The sequence below is a fragment of the Vanessa tameamea genome, chromosome 10, assembly GCF_037043105.1.
Source record: "Vanessa tameamea isolate UH-Manoa-2023 chromosome 10, ilVanTame1 primary haplotype, whole genome shotgun sequence".
In the NCBI taxonomy this organism is placed as follows: Eukaryota; Metazoa; Arthropoda; class Insecta; order Lepidoptera; family Nymphalidae; genus Vanessa; species Vanessa tameamea.
Window position 1 is genome coordinate 3,603,744 of NC_087318.1, and position 22,370 is coordinate 3,626,113.

The window sequence follows — 22,370 nt, forward strand, 5'->3', positions numbered from 1 at the left end:
CATGAAGTCATACGAGTATATTTATTTATACTGACTGTTAAATATATATTTTTTTTAAATATTTGTTAAGCTGATAAATTTATGTTTGTGTATTTTTTCCGATCTTGAGCTTGTTAAATTTTGCCTCGTTGTAAATTAAATTTATTTTGTAATAAATTAATTTGGAGGGCATTGTCAAGAATGTTGAACGGTTTGTTCGATCTAATATTGACTTTTGATTTTAATATGTCTTTTTGATTTCATATATAAAATACACTTAGTATATAAATAATAATAATTAAGACGTATGTATAGTATATTAGAATAGTATGTATGTTCATGTCACAAATCGACTAAAGAAAAAATGAAATATTGGACTAAGAAAAGTTTTTGAAAACTATTTAATAGACAATATACAAATGATTACGTACAGACACACATTCACAATCTATATTAATATATTTAATACGATTATAGACTTTAGTTTAAGTTAGTTATCTACAATTGAGAGATTTTGAACGTAATATTTCAAGTTCAGTAATTTAATAAAACGAATCAAATTTGATTAACATTCGTCCCGACATATTAATACATTTATATACTAATAATACATAGCGTATAAATTTATATTATATGTTTTAAGCAATATCTCTCTTGTTCCAGGCCCAGTAGTGTTCCCACCTTCGCCCCCCGGCGACCCCTCTCAGACCAGCGGAGTAGTCCCTGGTGCATCGGGTTATGGCTTCCAGCCCCCGAGCCAACAAGGTAAAATTTACCGACGTTAAAAACAAAAACTCTAGCAAAATATACTAGTTAGTAGCTCATGCACAACTTAAAGAGACATTAAGAAATCATTATTTTGTAGATAATCTTTATCTAAATGTCTGTAGTTACTTTTAAATCTTTCAACTCTTTTTCTTCTTGTTTAATCTTAAACTGAACGCTAATCTATTAGCTGACATCTGTCTTCTCTTTGTATATTCTTCTGTAAAACTTCTTTCATTTTCATATTATTACAACTTTTAGTATAAAATATCTTACATATTTATTTATTTTTCTTTCATCGTGATTTCTCGTTGTCTTTTTTTGATTATTTAAAGCCGTTCAAACCTTGTTGCAAACACTTAAACATCTCCTTACGAGATATCAACCAGCATGTTTATAATTTATTTTCTTAATAATTGTACATAAGTAGTGAATGCTTATAATAGATAGATATGCATGTTAGTTACTGCCCCTGTATACACATACCTTCCTTAATCAACTGCATGTAGTTATGTCACTTAAAAATCTTAATTTTCTGTAACACAATAGTTTTAATTACTTGAAAACGACATAACATGGGATGTTTGTTTTTATTGCATTTTCTTTAATGTTAAATATTTTTTAAGTTTTATTGTTTGTTGTTCAGCTGTAAATGTCATCGATGTAAATAAATATTTATTACTTTAAAATAAAAAACAAATAAGAATTATACCCTGTTTTATTAGAACCTTTAAGTATTTGCATGATACTTTTTAAATTATTGCACTAAATTAATTAATTAATTATATAACATGAAATTAGTTATCTTAATTTTTAAATAATAATATTTCTTTGTATGTTTGTGCTCTATGCGTTGTATCATCCGATTGTAACGAAACATTAGTGAGTTAAGCAGTACTGCGTACTTCCACGAATGTTTCTGGTCCAAAAAACACCGATAATCTTCAGTTGTACATCGTTAATAAAATTTTATGTGGCTGTACCTGTGTTAAGCCGGGATGGGCCGCTAGCTATGAAACTAAACTGCAGTACACGGTATGAAATGACGTTCTATGTTTTTAGTGTACGGTAGAGATAGTTTTCTTATGAATCATTTTGGTCTGCGGTCAAGCAGCGCCCAATCTTGTCAATTCCGTTCCGGCAGCGTGTAAGCGACGGTGTGACCTTCGCAATGCCGGATCAACGTATTACTAAACTAGTTTCCTTCTGAATTTATTAATAAGTATACAATATCTTTTTTCGTCAGCTGTTCGCTCACGATTCGACACGTGTCTGTATCTAATAATTCATTAGTTATTTTCCTGATTTGACAAATTAGGTGAGATTATTATTGTCGGCTATAAGTTTTTTGGAGTGGTCTCGTTTATGTCGTTTGATTTATATAATTGATTGTGTTTTTATTGCAATCTAAGTTTTATCGCTATAATTGTTGACTACATAAAGAAAGGATTCATGTCTTTTAATATAGACGTATTTACAATACGGTAAATCGTTTAAGAATAAATTGATATTCAATGTGATATAAGTATGTTTTTTAAATAAAAAAAATATATTAATTCGAATTTATCCATTGTTAGTACGTTAGATAATTTTACAAGTGACATAGTCAACGTGTAATAGGCATAAAAAACTAACCCATGTCCTGGTGTTCAAGTTGGTTTTAGAATTTCATCAAATTCAGCTGGGGTTTGACTTTGAAAGAGCAACAAACAGACATACAGACTTACTTTCGCATATAGATTATTAGTATAAATTAGTCCACTTTAACGTTGTAAGGGAAATGCATGCACAAACGAGATTACTGAGCCTGATTACAGGATCTAGTCTTATTTAGTTACATTCCTATCGACTGCACGTCTTATTTCGTCCTTTTGTTGTCAAGATATAAATCTATGTCGTTTATTAGTACTGTTTAATCTTGATCGATGTTGCAATATTACTTGCTTTAGCTGTGTAGCTTTGATATTCTTCTCTTGTAGGTATAGTACTATAAATATCATACCGCGATATTACAAGCACATTCTGATGCAGAATCAAGTCCGATCAACATACGAATAAGCAATATTGTTATAATTGAAACATTCCACTTTAATTCAATATTCCACTGCAGTAAATGCTTCTTCTCTTCTTGAAATGGCTTAGTGCTTATTCCACCACGGCTGTAACAAGTTGATTCGTCTATTTACGTTTACTCAAAATATTTTCCAGCACCGCCGAGCACGAGATGATTTATAAAAGTCAAGATAGATTGTTTGATTTAATATATATTTAATCTATACTTCTATACTAATATTATAAAGGTGAAAGTAACTCTGTCTGTCTCTCTGTCTGTCTATCTATCTCTCTTTCACTACCAAACCAATGAACCGAATTTGATGGAATTTGGTATGAAGCAAACTTAAACTCCAAGGAAGCACATAGGCTACATTTTTTTGCCTAGCACGTGACAACCAACCCCTAAAACTCGAGTAAAGCCGCGGGCGACAACTAGTTATATAATAAAATTTAAAAATTCTAAAGCAATAATTTAATTTTCATAAACGAAACGAGAATTGAATTTGTATTATTCATCTCGAATCTTTTTAATTGTATTTGGCCAAACTCGATGACTTATATACGCAGTTTTAACTCGTCCCAAACATTTAATTTGGTCTCCCTTAATCTCACAAACCCTTCCAACACGGTCAAACGCATTTTAATTATGAAATTGACATATCAAAAGCGCGGGGAACAGTATAACGTTCGACTAAGTTTGATATCCGACTTTGTTTTTTATTAATTTATTTATAACATAGCTGTACAAAGTAGAAGAAATCAAGATATACGACGGAAATTCAAGAAAAAACGTTTATAATTAAATGCAAATTATGTTAATATATGTAAATATATACGTTTAGGCATATAAATAACAATAGGCATGTTATGTTTTGTTTATTTTTTAATGAATCTCCATAAATTCCACCGATAAAAGATAAATATAATAAATTTATACAAATAATTTATTTAATTTTTTTTTGTTGTTTTATTGTATTGTTGTATTTTAAAGTTTTATAATTATTACGTTGTAATAGTATATGTTTCTATTTTTAAGTTTTTTCCTTTAATTTATTCTCATTTATATAACTTTATTGAATAAAGATGGATAATGTTGAATAAATAATTAAATAAATGTATATAATGAATTAACGCGATTCATATAGAAATAAATAGGAACTGTTCCAATCAACGACGACGACGACGTGGCAAGTGCGAGTGGAATTTTTCGTAAGTTCGTCACAAATTGTTCGTAAGTTCGGTTCTCTGGGAATTAATCACTAATCCTCCAGTTCTATTGTTATTATAATTCACTGTATAATAAGTAAGAGAAATAGATTTGATACAAAGAAAAAAAAAAAAATAATATTAATACAACTAATAACTGTTACGCGTAAGAAGTATGTGCCGGCGTGGGATAATGGTATCCCAAAATGTATATTTTCGTGCCTTATTGTATGAGATTTGTTACCATTCGGTTTGGACTTTTATTTTCTTCTTCTTTGCACGTATTTTCATAATTTCCTGCCAATCAATCAATTGAATTTTTTACTTATTGAGAATCGATTACGGTTCTAAACTGTCGGGACAGAAAAGTAGGTGGCTTAGGGTTAGTAACAAGGCTTACACTCCTTGGGTACGGAACCGTAAAAAGTATCCAATGTTATTTTATAAACTATCCTGACGTTCAAATGTGATTGTGTAACAAACATCCAATCAAACATACCTGTGTTGTAATCTTATAGAAGAGTATGAATAAATACATCGTTTGAGAACGTATAGATGTTTTAATAAAAGAGTTTGTGTAAAATTAATTAGAACCCCGACCCGCCATTTCGTACCGGGCCTATGCGATGTTTATCTGATGCATATTTATATGTTTGCTTTCAAAAATACGCAGACTGTGTGTGCTCTTTAAATAAATTCGTTGGGGTTAATGTGTTTTCGACCATGATAACGGAATACCACTCCCTTTAAATCAAGTCGAACCTTATTATAGTACGTATACTAAATTAAAACGTATACCGTATACAAGTTTGTTTGCATCTATTTATTTACTTGGTAATTTTTTTTATGTTTTATATACGCATTATTGAAATGCTGTGTTACTGTTTTGTATGTTTAAAAATTTACTTCAAAATGTTGATTTCTTATTTTACTCCCGCGAAAACGCTGCCAGACATTTTGGTGACGTCACATTGATAAAAACAGTTGTGTATATACGACTGGCACTCATTCAACGTTAACAGCTATAAATATTTGGTGTTTTTTTGGATAATAATGAATTACAATCACTATCGTTGAGTGTAATGTGCCTAGACTAGCATTGAAACTCCGGTAAAGTTGTTTGAAAGTGACAGATGATTTTGAAATGACAGTTTTTGCCTATCTGACGCCACACCATGGCGGCTCGTGTTTAGGTCACGTGATATGCAGACAAAAAATTACGACTTTTAATTTCAATATAATAAATTAATAATGCGCTTTTATGACTCGAAATCAAAATATTCAAGTATAGTTCTACATATGTATATAATGATTTTTATCAAATTTCATAATTTATTTTTCACTACCGAAAATACCTTTTTGGTATATATTATATATAAATTCAATTAAATTTTAAAAATAGATAATGTACAAATCATGACCGCTTTGAATACTTGCAATAATGCTAGCAAGATTTCGTTGAATCGCAATTCCGATCCTCTGACAAAAAATTAACCTGCCCACCACCAGTAGATGCAAAACTTTTAATGAAGGTTTTCGTTTATAGTATAGGTCTTAATGTTAACAATTTCTATCAAAATAAACACATATTATCTTCTGTTATACTTCTTGCACAATCAGGTAGACTTTGTTGAGATAAATTCAGGAATAATTATCGTGGTAGCTAAACAAATCTATTCACTTAGTAAAAATACATTTTAAACTTTCCGATGTATTTTACTTAAGATAAAGTAATCATGAACAGACTTATTTACAATTAGTATAATTACAAAATTTAATAAAATATTATCAGAGACCAATCAATAGTACACTACGTAGAAGGTCATTACGAATAGTTGAAATCAACCAATCAACCAATCAACTACTCGAGCAACCAAATCTTAACCGTTCGTATACTTTCCAATTCTTATCACTTTAATTGGTTCATGCATCAGAAACATATTATGACATAAAACATATATGAACAGCGGTTTTGTCAGCTTTTAATTTGATTTATAATACAGTTGTCCAAATTTGTTTAAGTCCATGGTCATCGTGACCTGCTTCTTAGGAGTACAAAGCTATATGCTCAGATAAGCTCATTTCGCATTATTTTGCTTTGTAGTATTGTAGTGTAGTGTATTGTTATATATTTAAAGATAAATTTCTTTATTAAAAAATACATAAAATATAAAATTTTAACGCAAAAATTTTTTTTTTTTTAATTTAAATGCGGAATATTCTCTCCCAAAGTAAAATGGAATTTTCTACAGCGGTTTATAAATGACGGATTTCTGACGTAACAAACATGATAAAAGTATGACTACATCCAAGTAAAGTTTAAATTACTAACAGAATAGCCCGAAATTTAATTGTATTAAAAATAATAAGGAATAAGAAATAGAACAGAACAAAACATCGCATAACACGAATTTTATTGTGAAAAATTCTTTTCAAACTTCCTAACATTGTCTCAGTTTTTAAACATAACAAAAAATAGAGGAAAGTTATAATTGGACAAAGTTTTGCTTTTTACAATCGGTGGCATGGAGAAAATTTATTATTACTACGCGAAGCGCCCATTCATAGCTCAATCTTTATGTAGCTGGTAATATATAACCAGTAATATATAATCGCAGATTGAAACTAATACTTAAAATCAGAGCTCAAATTATAATGGTTGCCTTGGTTGTAAAAACATGTGTCTTAAATATCTAAGGTTTTCGTCATGGTAGCAAAATTAAATAAACTTCTGATTTCAAATTAAAACAATGAAACATATAATTTGCGTATTACGGCTGTATCATATTTGTCTTGTTACGTGTAATGTGATGTTTAAACAAAAGACGGATTGCTGTTCCATAATAGTTATTTAAATTTAGTTGCGTCTGTTTATTTTCTGATTTCATGTAAAACTTGAAGAAAAATGCAAAGTGCTTAAATATTTTGCATTAATTTGCTATTATTTATTGATTAATAAATCAATACAGTCGGAATAATGGGCAATAAGTAGGACGTTTAAATAGTCGTGGAGGAACTACTTGTGGTTCTATTCTATTCTGTGTCTTTATTATTTTTGAATAGCATTTGAAAGGGGATATTTTTTGTTTTAAATGTGATTCAATTGAGTGACTTAATTCTCTTGGGGATAAATTCTCGTTTAGCCCATTCGTCAGATTGGTTTGAATTTTGTTATATACATGTATATCAACTAATAAAAACTATGGTCATACCAAGATACACTGGCTCCCGCTCGTGCATGTGCTTTGTTATAGCGAGTCATGGCTACCGTCCACCTTCGACTTAATAAAAAAGATTATGAGTTGGGATTGCAAAAATCGTTTCTATTACTGTTTTTGTTTTCTGTCACATTATTAAAGCAGTATCGCTTTTTTCATAAAAAACGACTGAATTAAAAAATATATATATTCAACAAAAAATATCTATCTTCTCAAGCCCCACAACTTTTGTTGAAAACATTTTCCTCCAAAATCAGTATTTATTATAAAAATTGTGAAGAAAATAATTCCTCGTTTTCTAGATTTGACCTTGAAAATTAAATATGTGCTATCTTAACTATTATTGTTATAAGTACATGTAAAAATATAAGTATATCAAAATTCAGATCAAACGGTATAGTCTAAGCGAAAGTATACTCTCTTGACATTACTAACCTACAAACTTATCATTTGTTTTACGATGTTATGTCCTGTCATGAGTGTAAGTAGTAGTTTATATTTGATTATTATTATATTTTATTAAAATGAAAACACACAGCCAAATACAATAACTAGTATCGATTTATTTTTGCTAATGATCATAAATATATTATAACCTAAGTGTGAAACGATCCAAGTATTCAAAAATTTTCAAAACAGATGCAAAATATATTTTTTATTTTGGCTTGAGGTCGACTACTCGTTGTATCTAAGTCAGTCTTACTTCATTTCATTCCTTTTAATCGATGAATAATACATTTATTACACCTTGACTAAGCACTACAAGAAATTTTGTGCTTGTGTTGAATTTTGTTGCGATACAAGTGATATTTAATAACAAAACGATTTGTTGTTTCGAAAGATAATTACCGTAGATATTAGCTTCATAATAATTGCACTGCCGTTGTTATGAGTTACAAGTGATATTTACATAAACATAGTATACCTTTACGTACGTTTAAGTAGAAAACGGTTATTTTTTTACGTTAGATATGCTAATTAAATGAGTACAATTAATTTTCTTTTAAGTCACCTAATTTTGTAATATATATTTGTAAGAAAATCTCACGGACTATAAAACTTACCAACTATTTAATTTTTTTATTTTAATAATAAAAAAATAGGAAAATGTAATTCTTTCTATTAGTTAAATTAATATAATAAATAATTAATAAATTAAGGCAAGAAATGCATGTTCCAAGCCTCGTCGTTAAAAGGAAAGGTGGTCTTAGCCCAGCAGTGGGATACTTACATTTTATTACTTTACTTTAATCTAAAAACGTTACGTAACCACTGCTCTATGTATCCAATAACTAGCCTAGTGGAATATATAATAAGGTACACGTTCTCCTTGATATTAAAAAGTTAACTACATAAATATTTTAATGGTATTCAAAATAATGTTGTCTTCGAAGTGTCTTGTGGCTGATCTTTATTTATTGATGCTTTATAAAATGACGTTTATAATTGTCACAACGACGACGTAACGATTGCGAATATCGAAGATATTTTTTTCTTTCGTTATTTATAAGCTATTATCTCGATTTATTTCTGTAATATGTCACACATGCGTGCTCAATCTTCGAAGTTTATGTACAAAAAGTTTTTATATTTATTTTCTGACATATTTTATCGGGCCTACTTGTCAAATAACGATTTTTGAATCATTACAAATTGATTGTACAAAGTTGTCTTTTAAAGATGATAAGTTTATCCTTATTAATATTGTATATACACAGCTATATATACTAAACTTATTTACGATATGATTGAGTTGCGTATGAATTGTATACAATGCAAATTTCATATCATACATAATGTAAAATTTTGTATTTTTTTTGTTTATTTGACGTTTGACGCCGCCGGTTAATAGTTGTCGAATAAAATCGTTAAATACACGCTGAAGATGTTAAAATATGGCGGAAAAATTTATATGTTTGTCCAAGAAATTTCGTAACACTATTCTATAAAAAAAAAAAAGGTTTTTTTGATATTTTGTTTGCAGTCTACACCAGGACAATCTATGGTGTTTAGATAAATTCGAAAACAAAATTAACCTTATTCAAAAATATTATATATTATTTCTTTGGAGATTACAAAAAGAAAAAAAAAAGTTAAATATTAATATTATAATTTTTTTTGTTAGAATTTAATATTTGTACTTAAATTTATTTGTTAATTACCAAAAAAAAAAAATCTAATTAATCGTATGTTAAATATGTTATCTAAATTATCCGCAAGAATCTCTCTGCAGGTAAAGGGTTCTCCAAAAATGGCCAGTCCTCTCTATTTTGGGCTACTTGGATCCAATTGTCTTAGATGCGCCTTCACTTCTATTGATAGTTGAGGAAGTACCTACTTATCCATCTCTTACTTTGGTGATGTGTCTTATTTTCTGGATATTTTTTTAATATTCATCATGTGTTCTATACCTCGTTGGTATTTTTTTTTCCTATATTTGTTCTTGAACTTCCACTTTTAATATTTGAACTTCCATGTTTGGCATGCATACGTAAGGCATTGTATAAGACAAGACTGTAGTATCTTATTTTCAATTTAATTTTAATTCAAGCATATTAATTATATTAAAAAAATATTAAATATTAAATTGGTATTCACATTAAAAATATAAAATTAACTAAAACTACACTACTTAAATGAAAAATAATATAAAAATCCTCATAGAAATTATATTAATAAGATAACGAATTTAATACGAAAAAGAATAATAATACATTGTGTTGATTAAACTGTAATCGGATCCCCATTTACACGTGTCAATTTAGTCGATCAGTTTCCAATTCAATAGAGACTTATAACCAATCCAGACCGGCTAGCACAAAGCCCACACATCAGATATTTTATCGCCAAACAGCAGTACCCAGTGCTGTTATGTTCCGGCTTGAAGGCTGAGTGAGCCAGTGTAACTACAGGCACAAGGGACATAACATCTTAGTTCCCAAGGTTCGTGGCATATTGGCAATATAAGAAATGGTTAATATTTTTTACAGCGCCATTGTCTATGGGCGGTGTTGACCACTTACCATCAGTTGGCCTACTTGCTCGTCCGCCTACCTATATCATAAAAAATTAATATGTATTGATTTATTTCGATCAATTAAAATAGATCCGTATAAATGAAAAGAACTGTTCAAATTAGTTTTAGTGCGGTGTTTGATATTAAACGATTTAACAAGATCATCTATCATCAGAACACTGAACACGCATATATAATGCAATGCGGTCTAATAACGAAAATGGAGACCTTGAAATACCAGTGATAGGATACAAGTATTCCGGCAAAGGATGAAGCCAATCAATTTGCTGTCGAAAATGAAGTACATTTAAGTACATTACGATTGCATTACGTTACGTTTTGCTAATGATATGAGTTCAATTATTACAATTATAAGCCTTTTTTTATATATATTAATACATACTGGAGTGTGCAATCTTCACAGATAGCACATTCGCGTATACCACGAACGTCTCGTGGAAGAAACTATAATTGAAATTAGAAAACTATTTAGTTGATTTCGCGGTCCGCAAATAGAAAGATTGCACTTGACGAGTCAAACATTTCATTAAGATTACAGACACCAATAATATGGAGGAAAATACGAATAATCAAGTATTCATCTTTTATAAAAGTTTGCAGTTATGTACAATATGTAAAAGTTATATAATATAAACTAATCGAAATGTAAATATTTGCAGTCTTACAGTGATTAATTTCATGAGTAACTATTATACAAATACGATTTGTAAAGATTTAAATTTGTAATGAACATTTCCTGATTCTTTCCCCAAGACTGAAAAATGTAATTCTGAATGTGACTTTAAATTTAACTCGATTGTATGACTATTTTTAATGTAGTGAGAAAAATTTTACTGCAAACATTTAAACTTGACATCTGTATAACGAATTGAAAAGCATAAATGAAACGTTTTCGTGACATAAACTGTCCAAATATCGCGTATCAAATACGCCATATGTATCAAACGTCTTGCATTGCGGAAATGGCCCGTCTCGCCGCCGCGGCGCCTCACAGGAACCGCCCTGAAGGGTTGCACCGTCACAAATCAAGTTATGAGAAACGCCACAAAAGGAAACTTTGTGCATTTCCGTCCCGACGAGCGTGAAATTTGACGCGAGACAAGCAATTCTATCCCCTAAATGCGCTTAAACAAACATTGTTATCGTTTAAGCGAGACCTAATATAAGTAGACGTAAATTAATTTTCTCGCTGAGATTGAAAACATCAAGAAAACTGTAGATAATCTTACTACTATACATTTCAGTACTTCGTATTATTACATTTAGAACGATGTGACATTACGTAACTGCAACTATAGCTTATAATTTTAGTCCCCTTACATTAGAATTATAAACACCTGCTTCTTAACACTTTGAGTAACAGCTCATCAACGATCAATATTTGGGGAAAAGGTTTGGAGCTCATGCCACAACATAGCTTGTATAGGTAAAATGATCGAAATCCACTAACTGAATCCCATAATTGTCTTGATAGAATAGACATATTTTGTGTAGTTAAATAAGGTATACATTTCTAATATGAATTAAGAGACACACCATCAATTATACTTATAAAAATATAATCCTAATGATATTCGTTGAGACTTGATATGATAATTGAATAATTAAATAAGTATTCGGTGACTTTTTAAAAATATAAATACTAATGATTATGCTTTTTGACAGTTTGGTATCGTTTATCGATGTATTTAATTTAATAATATTAAACGAAGAATATTAATTAATAGGAATAACTTATGCATTTTTTAATTTGAACTAACAAAAACACAAATATGATACGGTACTTTTTGGTGTATCATTCTGTTATTTTGATTGACATTTTTAACGTGCTTACGTTCGCTCTAACCTAATAATTTCAAACATAACATTTGGTATGAAGTTGGTGAAAGGTGAAAAGTTAGTATGAGTAGAAAAAAATACCAACAAAATGCATAGTCAGTTTCATTCGGTCAATTAAACTAAAATGTTAACCTTTTTCGTGTTGACGGTTAATAAAATGGCCGAAATAAAAGCTAATTAAAAAAAAAGACTAAAAAATATTGGACGTATTTTTTTTTCAAAAATTACTCACACGCAAATTGTCGTTTATGTTATAGTTTAAATAACTTAAGGATAAACCAACAAAAAAGAAAAAAATATAATAAAATTAAATATATCAGTCACTATACACTGCCATAATTCGAGTTATACATAAACATACACACATTAAAACCTTTTTTTTCGTTACAGGCTCAGGTGTCCCAAGATATTTCTACCGAGGTTTCTACAGAAGAAGATAAATCATATAAAATATACATAAATTATATAAACATATTAATTAAATCCACATGTACCTACTCTATGTATTATATTAGCTTTCATGTTTGTACAGTTACATTCCGTAGTACAAATATTAATTAACATTGTAAATAAAAATGTAAATCTGTGATATTTGTGTGAAAGATAATGATGTCTTATTTAAATTTGCAATAGATGAATAAATAATCGATTCGCTATCGATACATTGCAATGTATTGATTCGAATTTTAAATTATTCGTACGTTTGTGTTTTACAATATCTTGATTTGTAAATAATATAATTAAAATAATAAGATAATATATAAGTTGTATATTTTATCCCTCATTTTTAGTTTAATATTATTTGTAAGAAATGCATGTTATTGTGATGGAGAAAGTTAAGTGGTAGCCTCTAATCCTACCATGAGGCGTCGCTTCCTAGCGGGTTCGATGCGGGGTGGTAGATCTCGATTCACGTTACGTGGCAGAATTGTGTCTTATACGTGCAGGTTTAGTCACGATGTTTTCGTTCAACAAGATGAATTATAAATGCAAAATTAATTCGATAAAAACTGAGTGGTCCGGTATTCATTCTGCTTCGGTTAGGATTTGGATGGTCATATTACTGGGCTATCTCGGTGGTGTATATATAGTAAATCGTCCGTCTAAACGCAAGCAATACTAAAGCACCGATAGTGGGAAATTAGACTTAAGGTAAAAACATTTCTCATTTTTAAAAATTAAACTAGCTGTACCCGCGATTTCGTGCGCGTTTGAATTTAACAAAAAAAAATTTTTGTGACCTAAATTACTCCTTATTACAGCAGCTATCTGCCAGTGTCAAAGTCCCGTGAATCGATCCAGCCGTTATAGAGATTAGCCGGTACAAATAGACAGACAGACAAAAATTGAAAAAAAAAAAGTTATTTTGGTATATGTACCGTGTACACATACATATGCAATATGCATTTAGTTTCTTTTTCAAATGTCTATTGTTTATCTTTACATTGTTTCATTGGAGAAAACAAGATTACTAGCATATTCCAATTTTTGATTAGATCCCTCATAGATTTATAGGAAATACGTTGAACAAATGAAATTTGAGATCGCAGATGTACTGCGCAGCCACTTTACGCCCCATATCATCGCCTAAACGAATTTAGCTAAGGAAAAAACTTTCATCGAAAATATTCCCATATAAATAACTATTCTATTTAAAGACGCTCAAAATAGTGACATAGACGTGTTCTATCTTATAAAATATATAATAAAAAAACAATGTCTTGGAATATTTTGCCGTTCCAGCCACTCACGTTTATAAGAAAAGATTTTGTTTCCATATATTATTACACTTCGTGCACTATCTTATACATGTCTCATTCGGAGGGCTATTTATTTTTAAATTAGATTCTTTTTCGGGTGAAGCCTCCTGCTTTGTATTCGATATGGCTATTATGCAGGAATCCGTCACCGCCACTGACTCGATAAAAAACCTTAACCTCGGGTTACCTTCAAAGAGAAATTCACCTTTGGAAAATGTACGACGTATTTTGAAGATAAATTTCGTTTGATATTCAAATCATTGATATCCATTGGGTATACCTGAAGAAAATTAGAAATAAACATAAAATTACATTACAGTAATATTCCTTAGCGAAATACTTAATTCTTATTTGAAATTAACAAATGACACTCGCCATCGATCTACGTACAAAAATAGTATTATAAAAATATTCCTAGTAGGTTAGTTTAGGTTAGTTAATAGATTTTTTGTATCCATTTAGCAAATCGTTCAACAAAGGCTTTAAGAAGGCAAAAAAATAATGTAATTTATTGTTGAATGGGTTCATTTTTATGTTCTTAATTTATTTTATGTTCATGGCTTTTTTTGACTAGTCATTTATAAATTTGACATTTGACGTGAAATATTAAACACGATTATTACGCACATTAGTAAAGTTGTATAAGGTTTGGCGAGTGTCAAGAGTAGCTGTCACGCACACCAAGATAGAGTCGGCTCGTTTGTTTTAGTTATTTTGTAGAGCGACATCAATTTAATTATATAAATAATATATGCATGATTTATTGTTTTTATTTGTCAATTTAATTTTTATAATGAAATGATTCTTTTCATAATACTTTATCAACTAATCAATTTGTTAATTATGTGTGCCGATAACTACTCTTAAATGATTATATGTATGCGTTTTATGAAGTAGGCTTTTTAAAATATACAATATTCAGTACACATAGGGACTATCTTAAAATTTTATCATTAAATACAGATACGAAGAAACAAATCTTCCCTCCTTTTTGTTAAAAGTTCGAACTGTATTTAGGACATATACATACCTGGGAAGAAGTTGATATTAAATACATTTCTGATTGAAAATCTGCAATTGTTCGCAACCTTTCAAGGCAAATTACTACCACACTTGGCAAGCGTATTAATTATTATTATGTGATATCTTTTCAAGGTCAACGGAAGGATGTCTAGTCACATGTATAAACAACATGCATGCAATTTAATTATCGTGAATGTTATTATATTAATTTTAGATATATATTTTGTATATACTTGATGTATATTTTTATATACATAAACACATTTGGGTTACTGGTGTTATTTCTCATGTCTGTTTAATGTTTTGTAACTTGATGCTATATATATAATGCTATAAAGGTTGAAGATATTATCTGATTACAAATTTGTTTTTAGTATACATATTTAACTAAGCGAGCAGGTATATATTGATTGATTTACGTCATGTATTTTATTTTAATATCGTTCGAAGGGAACCTGATGTTATGTGATTACTAACGGCCATAGACATTGGCGCTGTAAGAAATATTAAACATTACATCGGCAATGCGCCACCAACTTTGGAAACTAAGGTGTTATTTGCCTGTAGTTACACTGACTCACTTCCCCTTCAAACCGAAACACAACAATACAAAGTAATAGTGTTTGGTGGAAGAATATCTGATGTTTGTGGTACCTAACCAGACGTTACGTTACGTAACGTAAGGTAAGTCCTACCACGAAGTAATTGTTAAAATAATATTGTGATTTTGATTTGAAATATTTATATTATAGGTCCATTCATTCACACATGTAAACGTCAAAGGTCATTAAGAACGTCGAGCTCCAATAGCCAGTGCGAAGGTACACCCGAACAGCGACAACAGTTTCTACCTTTCCCGGGTTCAATCATCTGCGACCACCTCGGGTGCTTAGTTAGCGTCTGGAGCGAACTACACTGGTTGGGATAAGCTTGAATGAATCAAAATGAATATCTGATTTATATATCAGAAAGAGAAAGCGATATTGTATGTTTGGTTGTGTTTTTATGTTACACGGTTGTTACAAATTTCCTTAAGTCAAAGCGATATAATATGTAATATTTTAGCATAAGTAATTACTTAATGAGTGAACTTGTTATCCTATTATTTTTTCTAATAGTTATTTTTAGTTAATGTGAGGTATAGCTGTGAATTTTGGCATACACCAATTGCGAATTCATTGAGTGTGCTTTACAAATATCTAATAACTCTTGGCTATCTCAGTCTACAATTTTATATGGAATCTATTAAGAATCATGTTCTTAACAATTGAGACATTTTAAAAATAAAATAATTAAGTACTCCAATATATTATATAGATTCATCTGTTTAAAATTTACCTAATGCTTTTATTTTATTGTACTGAAAATAATTATCTTAACCCGTTCCGTTTTGCTCATTTATAATAATATTAAAATTATTATAATATTTTTCTTTATCTCTCTTGTTTTTTTCTGCCTATAAATTAGTTCTAAACTAATAAATATTTAATAATTATTGTGAAATTCTAATCAAGATTCACTATTGTGATTAATATAAATTTAGCCATTGGCGTGTGCAATATTAAAATATCTCATTTTTTACTTATAAAGAGTTAACATTCCTATTTAGAAATCAAATTATTGTGTAAGTGTTTTAAAAAAGAATTCAATAATATTTTTAAAAAATCTTATTTATTATACATTTTAGGTAAGTTTATAAAAAGACAGGCAGATGACTGAAAAGACAATTATAAATGGCATATACTATATCATACACACTAAGCATCGCAGTTAATCTTTAACTTTTTTTTTAAACATATTTAAAATAAAACTCTTTTGATACATTTTATACAATGAAACCTAGACGAAGGCAGCAACTGTAGAGCCACTTCTAACTAACGGGAGGAGTAAAGGCAATGAAACAACTTTGCCATTGAATCGACGCGATATCCTTGGTCTAGTTGAATAACTTTTGATATTCATTGAGGATTTGCGAATAACTATCGTTTGGAATATCAGTGAAGTTCTTATCAGAACTTTGGAAGTCCAATTAAAGTAAAATGAAATATTGTTGTTTATTAGTCAATAACTGTTTGTAATGCACAACATCGTTGTGCTATATTTTTCGAACTGCAGGGGAAATGTAAATCTAAGGTTTATTTATCCTACTCCTTCTTCGATTGGAATATGCATTGTATAGTTTCAATTCAATCAAAATTATATAAAATAAAAAATAGTATAGAAACACTTGCAGGACAATATGAGATTCATTCAATCGTTTATAAATAAAAATGTTCGAAGATACGAAGTCCATTGCATCGTTGATTTTTAACATGACATTTTAGCGTTTTGTAGACAATCGTATTTTATAATCGTATAACTTGTAACGGTTTTAAAAACATTCAACTTTTCTTACACATCGATGTTCTGAAATAGGAAAGTAATCGATAAGACCGCATTGCTTTTTGTTCTTATATAGCTGTACGTTGATAAACTGAATTGTAACTATAATAAATATATAAAATGTTATTTTAGTAACTTAAATTTACAAAACAATTACATACATTTTTTACTAATTAGATTTTTTATGTAAGTGCCATATTATTTGCCTTTTAAATAAATCTGTCAAACTTAATATACCTAAAATTTTATTAATATTAAGTAGGTAGCTGTTAAATAATATTTTAAATATTTTTATTGTAACATTAGAATTAACACGGACGAAACACTTTTTGACAGTCGAGTGTAATTTATTAATACTAGTAATTATGAATTAAAGGCTTATATAAAAAGTTTCTTAAATTTATTTGTATACAAGTAAAGTGATCTTACCAAAAAAAAAATTCCTTAAGGCCTCGCCACGACTTATCTTAATGATTTACTTTAACAAAACTGAAAAGAAAATTTTAAAAATAATACGAATATAATTAATTAATGTAAATTTATTTTTGTTACCTTTATAATAATTTTGTACAACATGTATGGAATAAGGGAGAGAGTTAGATTCTGTGTTTTTAAGAAAAAAAAAACTCTGTTTGTTTGTGGATTTGTCAGCATTCATACACATTTAATCACGAATGTGAGTCTTAACTTTAAGCTCCACTTTTTAAATATAATAATTTTAGGTATACTGTATAAAGAATCGACTAAGAATATTTTATTTTACAAATATTTAGGAAAAATTACTAAAATACATGAATATTGGGGATGCTTATAGTGTAGGCCGAACAAATTACGCCAGACTGTGTGTTTAGTCATCAGGGAATTATAAATAAACACGCATCTTAATATACATACATATACTTATAGCAAAATAAGAGCCGAGATGGCCCAATGGTTAGAACGCGTGCATCTTATCAGGCAAGCACCACTGAATTTTCATGTGCTTAATTTGTGTTTATAATTCATCTCGTGCTCGGCGGTGAAGGAAAACCTCGTGATGAAACCTTCATGTGTCTAATTTCAAAGAAATTGTGCCACATGTGTAGTCCACCCACCCGCAATGGAGCAGCGTGGGGAAATATGCTCCAAACCTTCTCCTCAAAGGGAGAGGAGGCCTTAGCCCATCAGTGGGACAATTTACAGGCTGTTAATGTAAAAATAGCAAAATATATCAATTATCTCCTTGGAACATATAACTAGCAATGGAAGAGCCTGTAAATATCTCCACTTCTGGGCAAAGACTTATTATTTTCTATGACAACTTAGTGGTCCGGCTTCGATTTCGCAATCTCCATGCAAGATCCACGAATTCTAACCATTATAAACGTAAGCTGTATATATTTGTTTAAAGTCACAAGAAGTGAGTAAAATTTAATACTTACATAGAAAAACAAGAAGAAAATGCAATCAGTAGAAACAGTAGTTTCTGTTTCAATGTAGCCGGGAGATGATTCAATCGATTTTTGTAGATAAACATTGGATAGTGATGTACTCGAACTCTGCGCATTATTTAACGAACTCACTAAAATAAAAAAAAATATATAATATAATATAAGTAGGCGGACGGGCAAATGAGCCATATGATGGTAAGTAAGTGGTAGACATTAGCGCTTCTATCTATATATTCTATCTTCTTCTATCATTCCTTACATCACCGATGCGCCACCAACATTGGGAGCTATGATTTTATAACCCTGATGCCTGTAGTTACACTAGCCCAACACTCATCCTTCAAACCAGAACACAACAATTCTAAGTACTACTGTTTGGCGGTAGAATATTTGTTTCAAGTGAAATAATAATAATAAATAAAGTAAACGAATGAAATAATCTTCCAATTAATGTCTTTCGTCACATTAAAATTAGTTTTCGTAAGCATAAGCATTACTCATTTATTACACTGCTGTCCATGACATCGGAGTATGTAGGCCCTTTTTATTACTAAACTAGTTGAGTGAATGAGCTCCATTGTGACGGAACACAGACATGAACTGTAAGCCCATTGGTCGAAATTCGACCATGATTTATTATAGCTAATAAAAATGGGAGTTCATATTGTGGGTGCATAGGATTAATTGTATTATATTCTAACGGATTATATTTCATTTTTGGAATAGGTTCTAAATTAGAATTGTTTGAATTTGAGTTATTTAAAAAATAAGAAATGAAGACTTAGCGGGACATTATTAAACTGAATGAAAATAGGTTTTTCTTAGAAATGCCTAGAGACGGTTTATTGGTATTTAATTTTTACATTTTGGCAGTAATCAGTATAAACTCAACTATGATTGTTAACTTCTCTAATTTTATATATTTTTTAAACTTTTCTAATAAGTTCTAGAAGTTGAGTCATTGCAGTTGATAAAGTTTTTATATTCCGAATTAGAGAAAACGTGTGTTATTTGAATTACCAGTAATTTGAATTTTTTTTAAGAAACAATTCTGTGTAACGATTTTTACACAATTCGTGAGGTCGTCTATTAACCTTGGGAATATAACGATCACTTCCAAGTTAAATACTAAGAGTCGTAAGAAAATAAAAAAGGTTTAAAGAAGGATAAGAATACTGAACATCTATTTGAAGTTTCTTTCGCCGGTTTTTCTTGTCTGTTTTTTATTATACCGTTTGTTTGACTATCGAATCGAATATGACAGTCATTCTTCAACATTGAATGAAGTTCGAACTTGCCATTAACATAATGTAAAAAAAAAGAAAAATATAAATATTATACTTTAAAAATTAATGTTTTTTTTTTTATTAAATTCGTATATATTTTATAGATAATATATGTAGTAACAAATAACTTACCGTTTATTGATGATGGATATTGTTCATCATTAGAAGTAATTGCTACAAAATAACTTTGGTTATTTCTATTGAATGTTATTTATTTAATTAGCAATTTATTATATGCACAGAAATGAAACAGATACAAAAAACTTTCAAAAGAGAATAATAATTAGTTTTATATTTAAAATGCTAAAATATTCCAGAGATTATTTCCAGCAATCCCAAAAAGCAAAAACTAAATTACACAGATAAAAAATAAAAAGGCTCGTAGAATAATATACAATCTAAATTTAAGAGCCCAGTTAAAATCGAATATTGTTATGACTTACATTGGCTTAAACCTTTTGCTAATAAAATTATTGTCAGAAAAAGTATTATTTTTTCAAACATTTTTTGTAATGTACATATACCTCCACCCAACTAGCATAGAATGCATAAAATCGAATCGAGTATATTGTGAAATAATAACGTTAAATATTAATAACGCTACAACAATATGCTATTAGTGTAAAGTATTAAATCTTATATCAATCGTTTGAACACGTGTAAACGTGACAGTCTTATCATAACTAAATAAATAAAATAGTCGTGGATCATGATCCATTTATTTCGTTAATTATATTTAACATTATTACATCGTGGGGTTATTTAGTTTATAGGTATTTTGAATTTCGTCAATATTAAACTTATCTATCTTGATGCCATAAAACTGTGATGGTACATAGTACTTATATGTACATGGCTAGAAGAAATCTTAGAAAAAAGGTTATTTTTTGTAACCCATTTTTTTTTCATGAAAAATATTGTATAGAATATAATTTGATTTAATTAGATCAATTATCACTTTTAGTCTAAAACTTTATCATCCACAAATCCCTAGACCAAAAATTATACATATATATATTATTATTATTATTTCTGTTTCTGGAGTGCTTTAAGCTTAAGCTAAAGCTTTAAGAGTGTCGGATTGTCGTGAGCGTACCGGTTATCGCAACAAACTTGTGCCTTATAAAATCTACCTTACAGTTGGTAGTGTATGATTTAAAAAAAAAAAAAAATCATACATGCAATGTAAAGTTCACTTGCTCTAACTACTGTTCCGCATCAGGTCGCAATCGATCATTTATTTGAATCACACAAAAAATATATTGGCACTTGTATCATTTTATAATTTATTTTTTTAATTAATTAGATAATTTAGTTTTTTTTACGTAACTATGTTAGTCATATCTGCTTGCCTACCTACTTTAATTTTGTATACGAAGTTGCTTTTTACCATTTGGTATATTTTTATAGCAATCGTTTAAACTTGCCAATAATAAGTATAAAATTACGTCAGGCATTTGAGTCTAACGGTCTGTTATACAATTCATAAATTTACTAACTTTTGTTAAAATCATCAGCTTAAATTTACTTTTAGTTTTTTTTTCTATTGTTTAGTTTGTACTTTTTAGTTAAAGAAAAAAATATTTAAAAAATAAAAGAATACCTACACTACTGTACGAGCTCTACAGCTATTCTGTAATAAAATATCATATTGGCAGTGCATACGCTTGTTGTTGTTCGAAAACAAATAAGCCATTGGTCATCTGGTCGTGTGGTATTGGCCGTCCCATCGGATTATAAGACCGAGGGAATAGATTGTGCACCAGTGTTGGCGCACAAAGCCGTGCACTATAGTATGTCGCAAGTCTGTCTCTCAAGACAATTTTTCACAATCATTATCATCACGATATAGATTTAGAAAAAAAGGGAGAAAGAACATAATATTACTTATGTAAATTTAGGATAGTAAGAGCTTACATAAAAGTCATAACATTTGACATTTAATTAATAGTTTTGGCAAAATTGACTTAAATTATAAAAATGCTGTACTATTAAAAAAAAAAATTACTCGTTATTTGATCGTGCACTTGCAATTAATAATGTAATACACGACCGTTAAATAACATCAGTTAAGAACATCATTTTCGTTAAAGTATTCCATTGTGAATTTTAAACTCAACATTATTTATTTTAAAAAGCTCTGAGAACCACTATCCATAATGAGTTTTCCAATTAAAACGGATAATGATGCTTTGTGAAATTCACTGTCTGACAATTGTACGCTCAGATTTGTTTTTAGACTTTACCATAAATAGTATTAACTTTAACTTTAGTCCTATAATATTATGTAAACTTTTAAACCGAATGGTTTAAACGTTTTAGCAATTTCCTTAATTGCTAATCACGAACGCATAATAAATTACATTTCCAAATACATGAAAACTAGAAGT

General features: G+C 29.4%; 1 protein-coding gene and 1 long non-coding RNA gene across 4 annotated transcripts in view; one reads left to right on the forward strand and one right to left on the reverse strand.

Moving 5' to 3' along the window:
• Positions 1 to 15,812, forward strand: part of LOC113404861 (uncharacterized) — a 39,138-nt gene extending 23,326 nt beyond the window's left edge. The window contains exons 4-5 of one of the 3 annotated variants that reach the window (XM_064216137.1): positions 643 to 744; positions 15,635 to 15,812. In XM_064216137.1, coding sequence (XP_064072207.1) covers positions 643 to 744; positions 15,635 to 15,810 — 278 coding nt within the window. In that variant the 3' untranslated portion in view covers positions 15,811 to 15,812. Of the gene's footprint in view, positions 1 to 642; positions 1,479 to 12,489; positions 12,864 to 15,634 lie in introns of those variants that run through there. The other 2 variants (XM_026645934.2, XM_064216138.1) reach the window with 2 other exon arrangements.
• Positions 15,813 to 17,211: 1,399 nt separating this feature from the next.
• LOC135193487 (uncharacterized) lies at positions 17,212 to 20,592 on the reverse strand. Its single transcript, XR_010309267.1, has 4 exons — positions 20,424 to 20,592; positions 20,113 to 20,154; positions 18,686 to 18,825; positions 17,212 to 17,753 (listed from the first exon to the last, which is right to left on the reverse strand). It is a non-coding gene; the product is annotated as an uncharacterized LOC135193487 (long non-coding RNA).
• Between the last annotated feature and the right edge of the window lie 1,778 nt (positions 20,593 to 22,370).